Source organism: Larus michahellis, chromosome Z, assembly GCF_964199755.1.
Source record: "Larus michahellis chromosome Z, bLarMic1.1, whole genome shotgun sequence".
Taxonomy (NCBI): Eukaryota; Metazoa; Chordata; class Aves; order Charadriiformes; family Laridae; genus Larus; species Larus michahellis.
Window position 1 is genome coordinate 77,710,684 of NC_133930.1, and position 20,262 is coordinate 77,730,945.

At 41.3% G+C, this 20,262-nt stretch overlaps 1 protein-coding gene across 2 annotated transcripts in view; it reads right to left on the minus strand.

Moving 5' to 3' along the window:
- GRIN3A (glutamate ionotropic receptor NMDA type subunit 3A) overlaps nucleotides 1-20,262 on the minus strand; it is a 75,546-nt gene that overhangs the window by 21,918 nt on the left and 33,366 nt on the right. For both annotated transcript variants that reach the window (XM_074569079.1, XM_074569078.1), the window contains one exon: nucleotides 15,532-16,579. In XM_074569079.1, coding sequence (XP_074425180.1) covers nucleotides 15,532-16,579 — 1,048 coding nt within the window. The remainder of the gene's footprint in view (nucleotides 1-15,531; nucleotides 16,580-20,262) is intronic.

The following is a 20,262-nucleotide window of genomic DNA, read 5'->3' on the forward strand; positions in this document are numbered from 1 at the left end:
GCCACAGACCACTGCTGTCTTTGCTGCCATACTTCAGAGAGAAACAAAGGACTGAAGTGTTGTGGACACCAAAAAGTCTCCCCTGGCAGTGGGAAGGAGGAAGACCACCCCTCAGCATAGCCCGAGCTGTAAGCTTGATTACCAGGCTATATGCACACAAACAATTTTTGCAGTTTTGTGTCCTTTCCTTTTCACAACTGGCTCCACCTTCTGTATTAAAGCCCTGAGTAGTTTAGATGTTCACAAGTTTCATGGACCTCTCTTTCTGAAGTACCCTGTTTGTCTTTGAAGCGCTTAGTGACTCATGGGAAAACTCTCAAATTGCAGTGGAGGAGTCAAATGGTGTTCTCTACCATGCTAAGGACTTCATTGAGATGGCCAAGTGTAGCCAAAAACAGACTAATTGGAAAGCTTTCAACAATGTACCAGCCTCTAAAAGGTCAAATTTTCAGAGCACAGGAAGCCAAACAAAGCTAAGGCTGAAGTAGTCATGCTCTATTTGCTTTCCAGGAAGTTCACAGTCTTCACAGCAGCTTGCAAAGATGATCTCACCATGGCCATGCTCTGCGTTGCAAAGACCAAGCAAAGAGGCGTTCTGCCAGTCCATCTGTCTCTCTACATTATAATCTATGTAAAACAGTATGTAGGGCAACACAAAGCCACACAAAATACCTTTCCACTCTTCTCTTCAATGACCCCATGGATAAAAGGGTATTCCTAGCTTTTTTAAGAATACCAGAGGTAGCCTGTAAATGCACAGCCATAGAATCATAGAATTGCTGAGGTTGGAAGGGACCTTTAAGATCATTAAGTCCAACCAGTCATCGAGTTTAGTCTGAAAAGGAACAGAAAAAGGTCTTTTGGATGGTATTTTGATGTCCTGGAAGCTATGAATATACTGTATTTCTGGTAATTTTTATCTGGAAAGTGGGCAGGTGCTTTCCACATTGTGCTCTGCTCATCTAGTCCCTGTGTTGCAACCCAGGAATGAGACCCCTGGATAAATGCAAGACTGTGGGCCTGGAGGGATTCTTGGCATGTTTTGTGAGGTGTTCTGGCCTAGGTGATCGTGGAACAAGCAATTCAGGGTGTGCCTCCTTCCGGAGCTGGCCGTAGTGCATGCTGTGCCAGAAGGACTGTGGGCGCAGAGGGAAATGTTCTTGCCTGGAAATGTGGAAGCAGCATTCAAGTGCCAGGAGACATAAATAACAGAGAGTGGAGCTGTGACAATACATCATAGAGATTTCCAGCACAATGCCGTCAACTCAAATCTAGGTCTAGTCTCAAGACATTGAAGATAACTTGCTTAAAGAATGAGCTTGGGGTAGGCTCCATGCACTCCATGTCCCAAGAAGCTAGTCACCACACTCAGTACTGTGTTTTGGGGTTTTACTTCTTGGCTGTTTCAGTGGGAAAAAAACATTGAGTTTCAACACTGAATCATACTGCCACCTTCCAAGTCAACTTACGTGTTTGTTGTGATGTTTGTGGCCCACCTAGTGATGCCAGTTGCAGTGCAACACCTAATCTGCAAATAAAGACTGCTGATACCTGGCTTCACTGGAAGGTATCCCTCACTCCTATTCTTTCTATTCTATTCTATTCTATTCTATTCTATTCTATTCTATTCTATTCTATTCTATTCTATTCTATTCTATTCTATTCTATCGCTCAGACTGTCACCAATGTCTACATCTAGCTAAATATTTAAGCCTCTATGAGAAAGGCTGATACAAATGAGAGAGTTAACTGCACCTCCATGCAATTTTCTGTCCCAGATGCTTTACTGATGACTGCCCATGCTTTCCTTTGGGCTGGGCACATTGTCAAATTTCACCACAAATGATGACAATATTGGAATATCTATTAGATCAAAAGTCCATCTGGCTTAATATCCTGTCTCCAGCAACACCATATGTCTGGTGGGAAGTCTTGGAAAGGCTATGTAGGGAAGTTATGTAGTGATCCTTTGTATCCTATGCTCTTCCTGATTCTGGCAATCTATGTGCTTTTTAAAGCATAATTACATGTCTGCAACTTTGTATTTGATGACTCTTGACTCCTTTTGTGAACGATAAATCTTAATAGTGTTTTAATCCGCTGTGGTTTTTTGGGACTTCTATTTTCTTCTTGCTGCTGCTTATCCACATGAGGAAAAGCTTTGCTTGCAGCCATATGAATAGTGGATTAACAAGACAAAATGCTGCCAAAAGCAGATAATGGACTACCCGCGCTACCTTCATTGCTAATCTACTAAAAGTGCCAAGGGTTACTTGCTTCAACAGAAGATAAAAACTTCAGGATGGAAACAAGAGTCATCTGCTGTCACTGCTGCTTTCTTACTTTCTGCAGCCCTTTCCTGGGAAGATTCTGTGAAAAGATGGAAACCACAAATATCTGTGTGCCAACAGGATAGGTAAACGTCACAGTCTTCCCGTGAGTCTTGCTTTATTAGCTGTCTTTTTTTTTTATTTCTCTTTTCTGTTTCTCATGTTCTGTTTCTTTTGCGTTTCTTAGATTTTAAGAGTCCCATATTGAAAGAGCCTTTCTGTTTTGTTTAAACCAGTAACAGAATCTTAATGCCTAGGGCTTCAGAGAAATCACGAACTCTGAAAAATCAGCACTTTATAAAGAACCACAATTTGAAGAAAGAAGAATGGATTATTATTATTATTATTTTTTAACTAGTGATCTGGGGGAGACGGTTACTTGCTTTTTTATCAGTAATAGCAAATATAAAAGCTATCCTATTGAGAAGGAATAGCTGTCCAAATTATAGGCATTTCTAGTGTGCAGAGACGACACTTCTGAGTACTCTTTTGAGTGTTTTTTCATTCAAAGCTCAGTCAGTGTGAAAGGTGAATAACCATCACAAAGCAGGTGATGGGCACTAGGAACTGTTGACGCTTTTTTGTACCTGCAGAGTACCTGGAGATTTGCTGGTGATTTGAGTATGATTAAAAATAAATGAATACAATAGCTGCAGATCCATCTCCAGACATGAGCCTTCTTGGCATTCAGCTTAGATAACCTTACAAGGTCCCTCCAAAATCAGACATCTCTGGCTGTAAGAAATACAAAGAACAGGGTTTGTTTTGACCTAGAGAGAGGTTTTCAGGGGAAAAATGAAGCCCCAGCTTGACAATTCATTGAACAAGATGTAAAGATAATTATGGGTACAGATGATATATCCCTCTTTATTAATCTCTTTAACTGCCAGACCTCCCCTTTGAAGACCTAGGAGCAAAGGAAACCATTCTGTTTTTTAAAAGGGTCATTACTCCTGATTATAATTGCTCCTCAGCCAGCAGGCTAACTCTGTATGCCCAAGCAGCCTTTGCCATGCAGTGCCTGGGAGCTAAGCGTTGCTGATGAGTGTGGGACTTGTTAGTGTTTAGCGAGTAGCCAGCCCTTTGAATGTTCACGAGCAAGGCCACCGCAGCAAACTGCAAACTGCACCGGCCAAGATGCCGAGTGGGAGAAGTAGGGGAGTGCCGAGGGCCTGGGCAGTCTAACAGTGTGTATATGAATATATCAATGGAGTAGTTAAAAGCCAATGTTTTTCAGGGGTTAAAAAGCTATTTAGTGTTGCCTCTTAGTGGCTCTCCCAAAAAAGGGGAAGGCTTTAGCAGCTAACAATATGATTTTTGCAGCTCAAATACTGTAGGTCAGAGGTTTCATACCCCTAAACTGAGTTTTCTGTCTGAAGCACTGGTGTATAGCATGAATGGCCACACTACTTAGGTACATCCCAAATTGTTAGAACCATCACCCCAGTCTAATGTGAGAAAGCTGTTGCATGTGAAGTTGTGAGACACATGGTGACCTGCCATTTGGATCTGGGTTAGAACACGGGGCAAACTCAAGAGATGGTCATTAAAGCCCTCGCAGCAGAGAGCTGTAGTGCCAGAGGGGGCTGAGCACTTGTCCTCTTGAATGAGTACTCTGACTTCACAGGTTCAGGGCTGTGGCCTGCCACGACAAGATGATCTTTCTGCATAGGTCAGGGACAGATGCTTCAGGAAGATGACCCACCTTCTGTGAAGACAGAGCTCTAGGGAGGCAGGACTAGGAAATGCTGCTGGGAAGTGCTGAATGAAGGTGCAGGAGAAAGGCTAAAGAACTTTGGAAGTGAGTTCACTTTCTGGAATTGGGGTACCAGTGCTGTCCCTGTGACCTCTAAGAACCTATCTATCTATCTACTGTGGGATGCATGGGCTGTGTCAGTACTTCCAAGAATAACTCTCACTGTTTAAGAAAATATGCCATGGGTAAGAAAACAAACAAGGGCTAATGTTTTCTTACACTGTGTAGAAAACAAGGGGTAATGTGAATGCCTCCAAGTGCTGAGGAGGTGAAATGGTTGTTGGGTCCCGTGAGCACTGAGACAGGGAGGTTATGTAGTGTTTAAGGAAACTCAAGAGCTTTACAGAACATCCAGCTCCTCTGACAGCGCCAGGAAAAGCTTTTGGACTTCTCAGAGGCTTCTGTACCTTGTATAGCATTGTGCTACTAGACAAATGATATTTGTGCTGCTTACAGCCAAAAGCAAATACTGCAGCTACCAGTTCCCTTGGCTTGGCACCTTACTTCTAAATCTTCCTGGTTTCTGTCTTCTGTTGTTAAAACATCTGCTGAGTGGGAAGTGGAGAACTTGTTTTATTTGGGAAGATGTTGAGAAGAACTGGGCATCTGCATACATCTACGGCTTGGGGTGCCAATTATGCATGAAAATACCAATGTGATAAAACCACGGGAGCAGAAACAGGAAAATACAATCCTAAATGTCAAGGATTTTGCATTACTCGGCACACTCCAGTTTATGTAATACAGTGCCATTGCATTCAGTGCCATCAGCTAGGCTGAGAACACCTAGACTCAGGCTTGAAAAGACTCGGGCATAGAAATATCCTAGGCAAGTTGGGATTTAAAACTGAAAATGCATGAGATGCTGCCAGCAGTTAACCGTGACATAATCCGAAGTCAAACTGTTGAGTTTTGAGGTCTTTCTAGAGGGTTCTGGCTTCTGTATGACCTTTCAGTGCTGCAAAGCTAGAGGATTTGGCTCAAAGACTTTCCCCCCCTTGGTGCCCTGGTTGTTATGTCTACTGTCATGTTGAGGTTTGCATCACACTTGGTCATCATGTGTTTTTTCAGTGTGTAAGAAACCCAGGTGTTCAGAATATAAATACAGGGAAAATATGGTCTCAGCTCCAAAAAAGCAGGCAATAGAATATTGCCTTCTGATCCCGTGGAGTTTGAGCTTGCTGGGAGCTGTGAAGAGACAAGGAACATCTAAACAGAGCAACTGTTGGGAAGTGAAATTACGGCTATTTTCTGTAAGTAATGAAGTGACTGAAATCTAGGAAATGCTTTGCCGGTACTTGATTGATGGGGTGCACTAACTGCCTCACTGAATCTGATTCAGAACTATTCTGGGCATCTTGATGGCTGTCTGGAGAAAAAAAAGGTTTCAGGAACTCAATTTCTAATTGGCATCTCAAATCATTAAAATGATTTAAGTGTTCATTCAGTTAGCCTCTCCTTTCCAAAATTCAACTCCACAAACTATTCTTCATGGAGAGAAGAGCAAGCCAGTATACCATGGGGTGCAGTGCCAGTGACTGCACCCTGCAGTGATGGATGCAGAGTTAACATGGATTCAGCCTTTACCACCACCTACAATACTACTTTTTCATTTTAACAGGTTATAGAAAGGGGGAACATGGCTGAAAACACTTTCATAACTTTTCCAACAACTTCTAAGGAAAAATTGTTATTAAAAGGTTTCAGTAGCTCTGCCCCATGATAGTGCTGGTTACCTGGTATAAACACCAAGTGTAGTGTTTAATGGACGTCTCATATGTCAGCAGAATTGCTGTTAGTGTCAGCACGACCTCTGCCAGAGAACTGCTTCAGACTCTTGAAAACCTTCAGTTTCTACTGCTAATCACTGGAGAGGAGTAGCATTAAGTGGTCTGCTCTGCTGTGAAGAACTGCTGTGCTTTTAGAGATCTGTTGCAGTAAGTCTTCTGTCTTCGGCATATGAAGCAATGGCATTTTATCTTGCCTTATGTAACCAACGCATTTAAGTGGTCATCTAGCTGCTAAGAGATTTCTCATGACCCACTGATAAAAGAAACGCAATAGCTAGCACTAAGCAAACTTTCGGGGGAAAAACAACAAACTAAAAAAAAATTAAAACAAAACAAGAACAATGTAGAACTCTGTTCATGGGCTTTTCCCTACTTATCTGCAAGAATTTTTGAAAACTAACTAGTGAATATTTATGGTGTGCGGAGGGAGATGAAAGAAAAGAAAATTATTCACAGTGAAGCACATGAATTTCAAATTTTAGCGGACGAAAATTCACAGCTGAACTTCTGGAAGTGCAGGCTTTGTTCAGAAACTGTCCCATGTGTTCAGGCTTGGGAAGTGGAGATGTTCCCAGGGCCTCCAGGAGATGGTGTATGCAGAATGTATCTGAAAGCTCCCTTTTCCTTCTCTGTTGCAAAAAGTGTCAGTGGTGGTGATTCTTGGCTTGCCAGGATAATGTCAGATATTGTTTAAATCCTGTCACTTTGAATCCAACTCAGCTAGGTCATTAGTTGGCATAAATCTTTACAGCTGCATTGAAGTCAATAAGCAGAAACAAATCCACAGTCCAGTACTGACAATTTATTCTCCTGTATTGCAACAAGAGCATACATGAAAAGAAATACGACTTACACCTCTCTTTAAAAATACAAAGCTGCTTCATTGACACTCCCCATGTGAGCTCTAATAATTAATTACAAGATTTGCTCTACTCTGCAGAAACTGCACAGCTAAGGGATGAGACTGGGGACTCTAGTCTGTGGTGGGCAGGTTAATTTCTGAAGATAGCCCTGCTGATTGAGTTGCTGGGCAGTGTTTTAGTGCAAAAAGTGTCATAAGAACAGATCTCTGGTGAATATGAACTTAAATGTGTGTTTATCCCTGTTTCTTCATAGCACTTAATAGTTTTCTGGACAGAGGGATCTTTAAGCTAGGATATATTCTGGGAGAGCTGAGAACTGTAATATAGTAAGTGTAAATTACTGTAGGAAAAATGGATCGACTGGGGGGAAAAAAAAGGATGTAATTCCCAATAGGCAACAGATCACTGTTTCCAGCTGCACTTCAGCAGCACAAAGCAGCCATGAAAATGCTTCAGACTGAGTCACTTCATCGACCATGTTCTTCTGCTTCCTACCTGTAAAATAGGGCTAATGCTGCTCTAATGCAGGTAAAGTCCTTTTCAAATTAGAAGCAAGGGAAGCAGAGCTGTTTGGCTGAATACCTGCTCAAACTACCTAAGAGACATGGGAGATTTCTGGTTAAATAATCCCTCTTGTCCTTCCATCTCGGGTCTCAGATCTGCAGGTGAAAAGCTATCACAGTACTCTACAATCAACTCGGGGCTGGAGGGAGAAACCTAACGTGACAGTAGCTTGAAGTGTACGTAGCTTTCTCACCTTCAAAACAATCATCTTCCACATCCTTTTTCGTACAAATTTCTCCTGCTGCAGCTGTTGCTGGTGGATGAGGGTAACACTGCCAGGCCTCCTGTCCCCGGCCATATGGCAGTTGTCCCCCAGGTACCAGGGCTGAACACTGTCCTCTGTGGTGGCACTGTCTAAACTCGTAAAGGCAAGGCTAGCACTTTCTGGTTTCCAGAAAAGGAACAAACAATGGGTTTGTGTTGCAAACGGCTCACCAGTGACTAGGATAAAAAGGTTTCCAATGTGCACATGGTGGAACTGCCTACCAGCGCAGCCCTAATTTCTTAAATACATTATCTGCTATTGGCTTTTGGTTCAAAAGCATCAAATGAAGGCAAAGTAAGTCCTTTGTTACTGACAGACATAACATTTGAACTAAATATGTTTTTTTTTTCTTCTTGGAATCCATTTGGAACAGTGAGGCATGTGTTAAGCACAAAGTGTAACAGAAAAATGATGGGCTCATTTGGATGCCTTGACCTCTTGCACAGTGAAATATGGACAACAGTTATTTTACTTCACCTGGTGTTCAGTCAAATCTTATTGTACTCAATGAAAATTACTTTTTTTCTAGAGGGTTTGACCCCTTGGCATCCCTGAAATCCAGGGGATTTCATTTCATCTAGGAAGGTGAGCCAGGCTAGTATCAGGTGTCTGTTTATAGAGCACAACGGCTGTGACTTTTGTGAACAATAATAAATATCCTCAATGCTGCTAAGTCAGCTTTACGATGATCTTCCATCTGTCAGGTGATAAGATCAACCTTATGCATCTTCTCTATTTTCTGCTCCTCTTTGCCAGTTACTTCAGGAACATCTCCTCCTCCTATTTCTCTGCTTGCGTTATTTCCTGCAAGGGTCTGCGCCCCCTGTATGATGCAGTTGCAATTTCTGGTGGTGGGCTCACTTTTCTTTTAAATGACATGATGTATAGGTATATTGCAGCTTGAGAGTGAGAAACTGCCGTGAGAACAGCTGGGAAAATGCTAAAAATTATTAATTCCTTCTAGTGCTGAAAGACCAACCTTCATGACCTGCACCACATGGAATAAAGACAGCAGGGATTTCCTCTCTACCAACCCTACACCTACATTCTTTGGATCAAACAATTAATATGGCGAGGGGTAAAGAGTGGCCAAGACAGTAGGTGACAGTACAAGGCATTCTATGTAGGTGAAGACCTGGGGCAGTAGGGGTTCATATGCAAGGATACCAAAAAGATAATTGTTGGCAAGAAGGCATAAAAAAAGCAGGTCTTGATGGAAAAGGAAACTTGGGTTGGAGAACACTGCAGCGCATTGTCTGATAACCTGGATATCGGAATAATAAAAATCCAAACTAGACAGATTCTAACCTCCAAAGCCATAACTTTACAAGAAAGCTTTAACAAGGTGATGGGGAAGCTAAACAAGTCAAGTGTTCACCACCGTAAATTGCATGGGGAAGCTAAAGAAGCCAAGATTTCACCTCCATAAATTGCAGGTGTCCTTCATTCCTGTGTGAGATGGCTCTGCAATGCCTGTTCTTTATTCTGATTGGAGTTTGATACTTAATTTCTCCTTTGTCTGATATTTTTTCACTTTGGTCTCTGTGACACTTAAAGTCCTCTTGAGTTCAAATCATTCACTGACTCATTAAGACTCAGAAAAGCACCACGTATTAATGAGCAGGCTGTGATGCTGTCAGTCATGACCTTCCGTGCCCAATGACATCCTGCACAGAAATGTATGCTCTATAGCTTTTGGAGCCAACTTCTTTTAATTGTAAAAAGAAAAGACTCCTGCAGTCCTATACAGATACTAAACCCCATGGGAGCAATAAGAGTTCCGTTCACCTAGTTTGTTGCTTGGTTTTTTTGCTATACAATTTAATGCATTTAATGCATATTTAAATACATGCTATTTCATTATATATTTAATACATTGCAGTGCAAGTGGCGCTTCTTATCATGATTGATCTTAGGTTGCCACAGTAAAAGACCACGGCAGTCGTTAAGAGCATTTTCTTCAGTGTAATTCGTACAAGGCCTCCTTTTTTCAGGAAGAAAATTTATCAATAAACTCACAACAGTTATGGCCTCACTCTAACACTTGCTGAACTTGAGGGAAAATATCATTAAATGCAGGAGTATTTGAATCGTGCCTCTAATGATGAAAAAGGTCTACAAAGTGGCCAGACATTTACTTTGGTATTGTTTGGTATTGCTAAAGCTCATCTGCAGTTACTTGCCAGTTGGTATTTCTGGACTGTTTTAATACATGTAACGGGGAGTTTTTAACTGATATAATAATGGCCATAAGGCCTCTAAATTAACTGAGATTTTCACAAATCAGAAATGACAGCTTGCACCCTCACATTTTATATTTTAAATCTAGAAACAAAAATCTGGGTTATTGTACACATTCAACTCCTGAGTAACAAAATCCCAGAAATACCTTCTCTGGATTACTCAAAGTGCTTAGTTTTGCACTAAAAGGATGGAGAGGTCATTAAGAGACAGGTGTTCAGACAGTGGACTGGAAGAGAGGCAGAGATTTCTGAGGGCTAATCACGAAGCACACCCAGGCTGTTGAAAGGACTTGCTGGATGGGGCTTGTCAGAGTGATGGTAGGTGTCTGTGGTGTATTCCTTGGGGCACCTACGCTGTTTGTGAGACATGAGTGCTGGCCATGCTAGTACACCATTACGCATGATGGAGAGAAACAGGTGCTTTCAGGGAATGGTTGGGGTGATCTTGTCCTGAATTTAATGTCTTCAACAGCAGCCCAATGCGCCTGCTTCTCCCAACTAACTGTAAAAGCATATTAGACAGAGTAAGTCATACGTAATGTCTCCACAGCAGAAGTGCAAAGTTAGATGAGATAACACAATGAAATTTCTGACGGTGGGACTCACAAGTGTAGCACTTTTTGTTAAATGAATCTCAATAGGTTCAATATTTTCTGTCAAAATACAATGTGTAAAGGAACTCTGCCATTGTCGAAGGGTGTGCTGAAGGTAGAGGGATCCAGAGATGTAAATACATAACCATAACAAATTAACAGGCATAGCTACTCAAGTGTGTCCTAAACATGGCAAAGAAAGTCTGACCGCTGTCACAGAAGTGGCAGTGGTCGGATAGCACCTGAAAAGCTCATTATGTTGTTGAAAGAATGACACTTTTACCAGAAGGAAAGGCCAGGCATTGGACCACTTTATGGAAAATCTGTCCAGCTCCTCAGCTTCTGCTGTTGTATGCTTTCTTGTTGGCATGCTTGATATATTTCTTCTGTCCTCAGAGCTCCCACAATTATTTTGCCTCAGATAATCTGAACTACTCAACATGCTCTGGACTTCATGGTGCATCTCCAACATGTGCTCTTGCTTTAGAAGACTGAAAGCGAAGTCCCTGCTTCAAATCCCCTTGCCACGAAAGAAAACCCACTTCCTGGGTTTATCCTGTAATACAAGACCCTATTTTTGGATTTGATAATGAAGAGTTTTACTGGATCTGGGCCATAGCTGCAGGCTCACTGGACAAAGGAAGGACCGCCACTGCTATGTACTTACAGATAATTTCTTCTTTTGCCTGTCTGTGACACCAAGACCTAGATTACTCACATGCAGATAGTACTGCTTTATGGAAACCATACTGGAAACTGAAACATAAAATATCTTGATTTGTCATAAGACTGGCCAAAAGAGACAACAGCTATAAAGATACATGCTTCTGAAGCAGATGGTAGCAAATCCTCTTTTTTGTACCCAGAGACACTTGCTTATCATTGCGCCCCTTCTCTGCTCAGCCCCTGCCTGCGAGGCTGCATGTGCTGTAGATCTGTAATGCAATTACCACCTATCGATCAGGAAACAGGTGACAGTGGCCAGCTGTCCTAGACTGATCTGTCCCCACCTGCGTATCTATGTGCTCCTCGAGCACCAGCTCTGTTTTAAGGCGTTACCTATTGCAACCTACTCTTGCCACTGTGAAAACGTGCATCGGCCACAGTGAAGGATGAAAACTGGATTATGGCTTTTCCCACTGCAACCGAGTATAGTGTCATCACCAAGGGGCTAAGGAGCTATACAACAAACAAGGTGATAAGCATGTTTGGGAGACGTCAGGAATCAGGCCAGCTCTCTCCAGGCCATTACAGGTGGGACAAAAGATTAGACCAGCTCAACGGCAGGCTGCTGGTTTGCATGCCTGTAGGATGAATAACTGACCTTGTAAAGAAGTCAACTCGTACAACAGCGTACAGGCTGCCAAGCACTCTGACAGAGAAGAATGTTGTCCTTTTTTCTGCATCCAAAGATGTGACATTAGGAGAAAAATTAAAATAAACCACTGGGATTCAGTTGAGAGAAGATAAAAGCAGTATAAAATGATCCAAATACGATGTTTTTCCTCTGTCTCTATCTTCTCTGTCTGCTAATAAGCTTTTAGACTGCTTTGCCATGTACTATAGAAAGCTTCCTAAGAGGGAATCAGGACTCTGCTGCAACTTTCATCCAGGTAAATGCCATGTTCATCTTGTAGCTATCCTCTCCTGCTCAAATAGCAGACTGAACAAGTTCAAGTGAGTTTCTTCCCCAAAAGCTGTGTTTGCCAGTTTCCACAAGCAAGAGATGACGTGTAAGATTAGAAAATAGGGGAGAGGGGGCATCTGTGTCCCCAGACTGCCCCTTCTCTTTTAGAAGTGCATGATTTTAAGGTGGCAGAACACTGCTTTATTATTTCTGCAATTTACTGGCTATGTTGCAGCTCCTGCTGTAAAAAGTCATCTGAAATGTGACCTGGTAAGTGGAGTAGCCAGCTTAGATGGGTACTCCAGACGTTTGGCTTTAGTGACCCACTGTTGTTAAGATTCTTACATGGAAAACACATACTAAGTTTCCAAAATTCAAGACATATTCCAAGAACTTAATTCTCCTGCCTCCCATTCCTTGCCTTCTGCTATGGTTTGCCTTGCCTCCCTGGCTGCTTCTCCTTTCATCAGCATGATGATACTTCTTTATTCCCTCATTTCTACTTCTACATCGTTAGAGCATTTAAAGGTCCATCTGAGATATCTCTAATTCCATATTCCACTTTGTCTTGTGATTAGTGGTTGTACTGCAACTCATTTTCCTTTGATTTCTGATGAAAATGTTGTACCTTCGAGATTTCAGCAACATGAGAGGACCATTGTTTCCTTTGCTGAGCTGCAATGAGCAACTGATAAAACACTGTACTGCTTGGTGAATTAAACATCACTGTTGTAACATGAATTTTTCTAGAAAGGCAGATGTGATTTTTTCAGGATATACCCTTGTCTTTTTTTTTTTTTTTAACCAGAAGAGAGAGCATACATATTCCTGGCAATACTGACTTTATATACCAGGTTTCTAATCTTGAAAAAAATAATTATTAATTTTTCCCAACTTGCCTTCCTTCCTGACTGTTTGCAATCTCAGATGGGATTTACTGTTTGTGGGTGCCAGCCTGAAGAAATTATATGTCTTACATTGCCTGAAGAAGGTTGCTCCTCTATTTTAGACTTTGTTTTTTAAATACACTTCAAAAGCACAGTACAAGGACATATATATATACTGAGAGGAGCAGGAGAATGTTTAAAAGTATATTAAAATTAAAAAGATTATTATGTCTGCACCCTGCTGCCTTCTTTTTGAAACGAGTCTCCACGACTGAAAAGAAAGAGGTAAACAGACCTGGAAAAAAAAAACGTTAAGAACTTTAAATTGTGTAAAAATGCTTCAAGTAACTAACTAAAAAGTGGTGTATGTACCTTTGCAACTGTTGTACCCCAAACATTTCCTAAACCTAAAGTCTTAGAGACAACTTTGAAAGGGGACAGCTCAGGCTTTATGTGAGAAAAGGTTAAACCAGTACATTTGCTATTATAACTACTCTTACAGACTAAGACTTTGGAGGCAAATGCATGAATGAAATATACTAAACTATTTTATAGTTCACGCGATGGCAGGCAATCCTCTTCCATAGAATCTACCTTGTCTTAATTCCCACGTTGGAAACCGCTAACTACTCAGAAGCTTAGATCTAGTCCATGAGGCAGAGAAGTGCCTGTCTAGGAAAGGCCGGTAATGCCACGGATTTAATGGGATCACTGAGGTTACTAACCATGAGTCATCAGTGTTTCTGTTCAGGACTAAGACCTGTGTTTGCAGCACCTGATATGCTTCAATAGTCTGCGCTCAATTCTGTAACTCAACAGCCAAGCTGTACAGCGCAGCTTTAGAATTATTTCATTTTCTTGCAATTGCAGAAATTTCCCAATACCTGTTTTAGGAACTCCATGTGTGGTGACGCTAATGATGCAGAAAAGCAGGACATAATCTGATGTGATTTGATTTGATGGGTTAGGTGATGCCCATGCAAAGAGTCGAGGACTAACCTCATTTTCAAGCCAATATTATGGCTCACACAACAATCAATGACTGTAACAGAGATATGGCTGGAGCTGGGGAAATTCAGCTGAAAGCTCTCATTTGCTTATTTAGAATGCTCTGAATAAAATGAATACATGATTCCTGGACTTTTGCAGCTTAAATTTATGAAGTTATTGATGTAGTATTCATATTTTTTCTGGGAGGGGGAGAACAGATTATTAGTAGCAATTTGCTATAACCCATAAATCAATTTTAGAGTGCCTCAGGCCAACCATAAAAAGTATTGTTCTTTGTTTAAAATATTTTTGGGAGAAACACTCTAGGTAACATTGGAGCAAGTGAGTCAGAAGTCGCACTCACAAAGTCAAAGCTGTATGGTCATTAGTCTGAATGCAAAGGTTTACCAATATAACAGATGGAGCTTAGCCTTTGCTATCTGGAGGCACATACATAACCTTTATTTATACAATTTATGAAAGAAAACTAAATGTTCAGTTCTTGAGTTCTTAAAATGACGTTTTTCATTGGCACGATGTGGTATCAATTCAGTCACCTGAGACAAATTAATGGTGGGTGGTTTCAAAGCTGTGTACCAGTAGTTAGGTCACAAGTATAAAACTGTGGACAATACAATCACAGCTTCACTGGAGAAAGTCCCAAACAAACAAGGGAAATTTGCTGTCACCACCCTGTCCCCTAGGGTGACTGTCGGATGAAGAGGATGCCTGCTCTTGTGTCACCTGCAGCCACGTATTCTCTCTACAATCCATTCTGCACTTATGTTTTCATGATCATTATTACTTAGCAGCAAACAAAATCATAATAGTTTTATGAAATGACTGGACTTAAATACCAACTGAAGATCCCTTCCCTTCATCCCACCTTGGGAGTCGGGGAGAGAGTGGGAGGAGGCAGTCCCTCTTCTACATTTTTCCTTGCCTTACCAAAAAGTACTAGGAAGTCTGAGCTATTTGCAGATGGGTTGTTTACAACATAATTCATCTCCTCCTGTGACAGTTCCCCAGCAGAACCGACATTGCAAATCAAATGTTTGACTACTTGTAAAGTGAATTCCACTGTTTTGATGCAGAAGGTAGGATTTTTCAACAGATTTCAGTTCTGCTCTATTTGATGTATTATTCGTGGGGAATTTTGCCAGTAATGCCTTTGTAAGCACAGTTATAGCCTGTGAAATACTTGCAAAATCCTACCTAGAACATCAGTGGTTTTGTCTTCATGCTGTGGGGTTGTTTTGTTTGAGTAGGTCTCACAATGACCCAAATCATCCAATTGATCAAACCAGCTATAGCTAAAGGGACTAAGACTTAATCTACATGCAGAATCCTCTTTTCTTCTCTGCAGTAGGCAACACCAAAGTCCTTCACCTTCTTCCTCCCCCTCAATCTTTGAAATCTCCCCTACAATTCTATGGATGCTTAAAGATCCTCTCTCATTGAACTTTCTTACTGAAGTGCCGCCAGATGGTAATGAATTGTAGTGCAACTGCTGTTTTCCACACAGATTGCTTTATGATTTTATTTGAAAGCATAAATTATGCATCAGTGAATTTTGACTGGGAAGAAGAAAAGGCTGAGTTAATAACAACAGACATGTTTTACCTTTGGGTCGTGTATTCCAGAAAGCTCTTCATAGATCTTCTCTCCTACCATGACAGCAGCTAGGTTGGCTGTGTATGTGGACAAACAAAAAAGACAGAAAATAGCCCAGAGATTCATTAAAAACCTTCCAGTCCAGCACTTGGGGGGTTTGATGGCAGCTGTTCTTCCAAACAAGATCGCATAGCAGACGTTCAGGGCAGAGGAGAAAGAGAAGACTTTGTTCCTGTTCCTTCCCTTGGGTGTCATCCCAAAAGGACTTTTCCACTCATATAAGGTGAGGAATATAGCTGTGATGTGGAGAGCAACAAATATCCCCAGCCACATAGTCCAGTGAAGTGGCCACATAAAGGCTCCAATAGGAGCTGCTGTGTCTTTGGTCCTCACCAAGATGCCCAGGCTGGTTGAAAAGAAAGGGCTGGTGAAATCAATCACTTGGCTGCGGGCAGTGTTAATGCTAAACGATGTCACCGCCATGTGAGCTGTGCCAGCAAGAAGGTCTCCCACCAACCCTGTCCAGTGCCCGTTCTTCCAGGCTCCATATTTTCCATCACCAACAATGTACAAGTCAAAATCAAAATTCATATCCTCAGCTAGCTTCTCCAGCAGGTCAATGCAGTAGCCATAGCAGCACTTCTTCAGCTCAATGGGAACAGTGTCATTCCCTCCTTGAAGGGTTTCAAACAGGTTATCTAGCACGGCTGAATCATTGGTCAAAGGATCCAGGCACAGCTGCCCTGCTGGGCAAAGACCTTCATCGTCTACATCTCTTGTAAAGACAAATGGATGCTCAATAAGAGTTACCACTCTGAGGTGCAGCCGGGTGGGGTGTTGCATGTGATTTTTATGTCTCTGGGCCTGTTCTGGCCATATCCCATAATCCATGATTATCTTTCCTTCTTGCCAGCTCCCCAGACGAGTCCACATTGGGTTTCCAACAGGATCGTGCTGCAGATTCCAGATGAAGAAGTTGTTTTCTGAGCTGACAATGGATGAGTCCTTCACCTTAATGTGGCCACTGAGACCATCAAAAGTTGTGTTGGCTAAAAACCTGTTGAAGGGAGAACGCAGGGTAATCAGAAGTAGACAACTGAAGTCATCATGCTAAAGCATATGCAGACACCATGAATTTATGTTTAAGAGAATACATTGGGGATGTTGTTGAACACCTGGATCATTAATAGCTTTCCTATGGCATGATAAACAAGGCACTTAATTTCCGACTAAAGTATACTTGGAAATGCTCTCCTACATGTCTTACCTAATGTAAATGAAACTCTTCAGGAAAGATATACTTTTCACTTCCTAGAAAAAATGAGTGAGACATCGATTTTTTTCAGTTACCTTTACCTCATAAATTAATGAAACATAGGTTAGTTCTAAGCTGAACTCACCAGATCTGCAGCCAGTTTCCTAGATAAAAATATGCATGAAAATGGAAGAGTGGAAAATATGTTTGAAATGTCCTTCCAAGAAAAATCCTGTAATCTCAGTAAGATCTAGCTTACATAAGAGAGGCTACTGAAGTGCTGTCAACAGCTTTCACGCACTCTGAAGTGAACCAATCTGGATTCAAAAATGCAAATTTGGCATTGGTAAATCACTGTTAGCGACTTCAGAATCAAGAAAGGGACTCAATGAAAGATGGCTGCCCTAGGACAGTCAGTTTTAAGTCTTAGCAAAAAAAATATACAAGTTTCTTAAAATATCTGCAGCAGTAATGTTCTTAAAAGTGCAATTTTGACATTGTAGCAGATCTCATGAAGTGTGCCAGTTTTGCACTGCACATTTTGCATTGAGATTTCTGGGCTTTTACTATTCCAGATATTCACAACCAAGTTAAGTATTTCCTTTGTATTGGGTGGCAATATTTGCTAGTACTTTTCTTTCCTGTATGTTGAATTCAGCTTCTGGTAAGTCATTATCAAAGTGGCTAAAATGACACGGATAAAGGCACAGGGAGCTGAGCAGGAAATAAGTGTTACAGGGCGAAAATTCTTTTTAGTGTAGACACCATGACCAGCTGAACTGCACTCTGGTTATAAGAAAGCTGCTATGCATTTTGCAGGGGCTGTAAAGGGACTGTAAAACTGTTAAAGTCTTAGCGCGGTGATTCCATCAAAAACAGTTGAGTTAAACTGCTGCTAATATGACGTAAGGTAACTCAAACGCATATTTTTCAGTAAGAGGCAGTCAGAAGACAGACTATTTAGCTATCACAGCAGAATATAACACCTCACATTTGCTCTGGGAATTGGAGAAAAGCAAGTATTGAAAGAAGAATAAAGGCTATAGCTGTCATTCCAGCCTCAATAAGCAAGGCATAAACTTTAAGTAGTCTTAATTGTTTATCAATAGTTAGACTGGATTAAAAATAACCTTTAATTGATTTGAAAAGGCTAAATTCACAGCAAGTGTGTGTGCATGCATACTTCTGCCTGGTCTCTACCCTTTGTTTTGATGACTTTTGATGATTTTTGATTATTTTTGATGGAGTTTCAGCACATAAAACTCTGGACTGTGTAGGTCTCAATACTGTATCAATTTTGTCCTCAGCAAAGGGTAAATTTACGGAACTAAATAATATAGTTTTGAGTGTGGTTGTGTGTGTGATGGCCTTCTCTGAGATGTTTTAAAAATTCTTCCTATGCAGTCTATTTTGAGTAGGTTGAATTGGAGAAAGATGATACAGCCAATACTATGAAAAGCAATTGATCTGTACATGTCTTAACCTGGGCCTGAAAATTATGCCTAAAAATGCACATAGGTGTTAGCTAAATGATACTGTCACTTCGTTAATCAGCGGCGTCTGCCACTGTTCCACTAGTCCTTTTCTCTTACCCTGTGTTTCCTATTTCATGGTGCACTTGCATATTTGTGTATGCAAACACTATCAAGACAAAGTTTATACGGCAAAGCAATCTCAAGCACTAAAGAAAGGCTTATGTGCCCATAAACCTACCTGTTTTTTATCTCTTTTCCTCAGTCTTTGTAAAAAATTATACAACTTCTTCCTTACAAGCCTTGCTGGACTTACATGCTGAAGCCATCGCTATGACAATAACAGTAAAACCATTGCATGTGTAGATGGAATCGTATGCAAAATTTTGAAGGAATTAAGTGTGGAAAATAGTGTTAACAGTTCACAAAATGCCCAAACTGAGGGAGACAAGTCCTCAGATGGAATAAGCTGTCGAAGTTCTGATGAATTTGGCCCCGTGTTGCTACAACAGCATGACTTGGATATCAGAATGCTGCAGACCAGGTGTTTCAGGAGTAGATGAAGCTATGGAATAATGCATTAAATTTATTTTCTGCAGGTAGAATGAGGACAATGGAATTTATGCACTGTGTTCTCTGACTTTCACTGTAAAAATAAGTGTGCCCATGAGGGTGCATCGAGCCCTCTGTACCTGTCCTGCGTTTGAATTGTGTTAGAAGCGGTTACCTGAGAGATTTAGTAGCATTTAAATGTACGACTTTGCTACCTTATAGAGTTAGTGGCTTACTTTTGCAGCTGATTTGCATGTTCTGTATTTTTGGTGGTGACAGGACATTAATCAAAATAAATGAGGGGAACCATGTGGGAGATACATTTTCACAACACTTTGTTTTATACGCGAGTGGCTGTGGCTGCTGATCATTTGCGTACGCTGTATGCAACGCTAGTCAAACTCATGCCAGGGACTTCACGTAAAACCTCCCTTACTCAATAACTTTAGGAAGTAGAGACAAGGATCTGACTACATAATTTAAGCCAGCAGTCTCCAGCGTGAATCTTTGGGAATTACAAGTGCAGAGTATTGCATACACACACCAGCAATACCCGAGCAGTGACTTTTCAGCAGGGCTACCGATGGGTTTGTATGGGAAGAGGATATGTACAAATTCAGAAGGGGAAGGGCAGATCCTCAAGTCTGGCAGCTGAATGAATTTACTTGATGTTATGTCAGTATGTGCGAGCTGATGATCACACCCACAGGCTGTGAGAGCTGCATCACACCTTTACTAGTGTCACGTCAGTTTGACCAATGAGTCCAAAGTGTGTCATTTGCTCATTTCAGCTTTATTTGTTTTTCATGTTCTTTGTTGTAAGAACTGCTCATTAGAGCATTAGCAGCACTACCATACTCCGGCAGAGATATCTTCATAGTACCTTTAAGAATGATTTAATTAAATTATTTCATTTTCTTTCAAGCTTGATGGCTTGGTCATTCCACATCATTCTTGGAAAGTTTACTGAAGGCAAGAACTACAGTGGGCAAGCAAATAGCAGGCTGCTGAAATTATCCAAGAAGCAGAGTTAAGCTGCAAGACTAATTAAGGCTATACATCAAGATGAGGCTTTGAATTTTTAATGCCTCGTTCCGTCAACAAGGATGCTCCCATAAGCAGTCAGGAATAGATCAGGGAATTGATCTCATCGTAAGAGGGATGAGGGATGGAGACTTACAACAGTATAATCTTCAGGGGTTTGTACATCTATATCCATACTCATATGCATATCCATACAGATAAAAGCATGCTTTGCCACAGACTAGATCTTGGCCTTGTTCACAATCCTTATTCCACTCCTGGGTGGCATTTACACGTCTGCACAGCCAATGTATGAGCACAGTGTTGGCAATGAAAGCTCAGGTGTCAGCTGTGGCAGCTCGTGGGAATGCTGTTTAACTACACACTGCAGTTGAGGGAGGCAAAGCTCCATGCTTTCTCCATCCCCGCCCGCTGCAG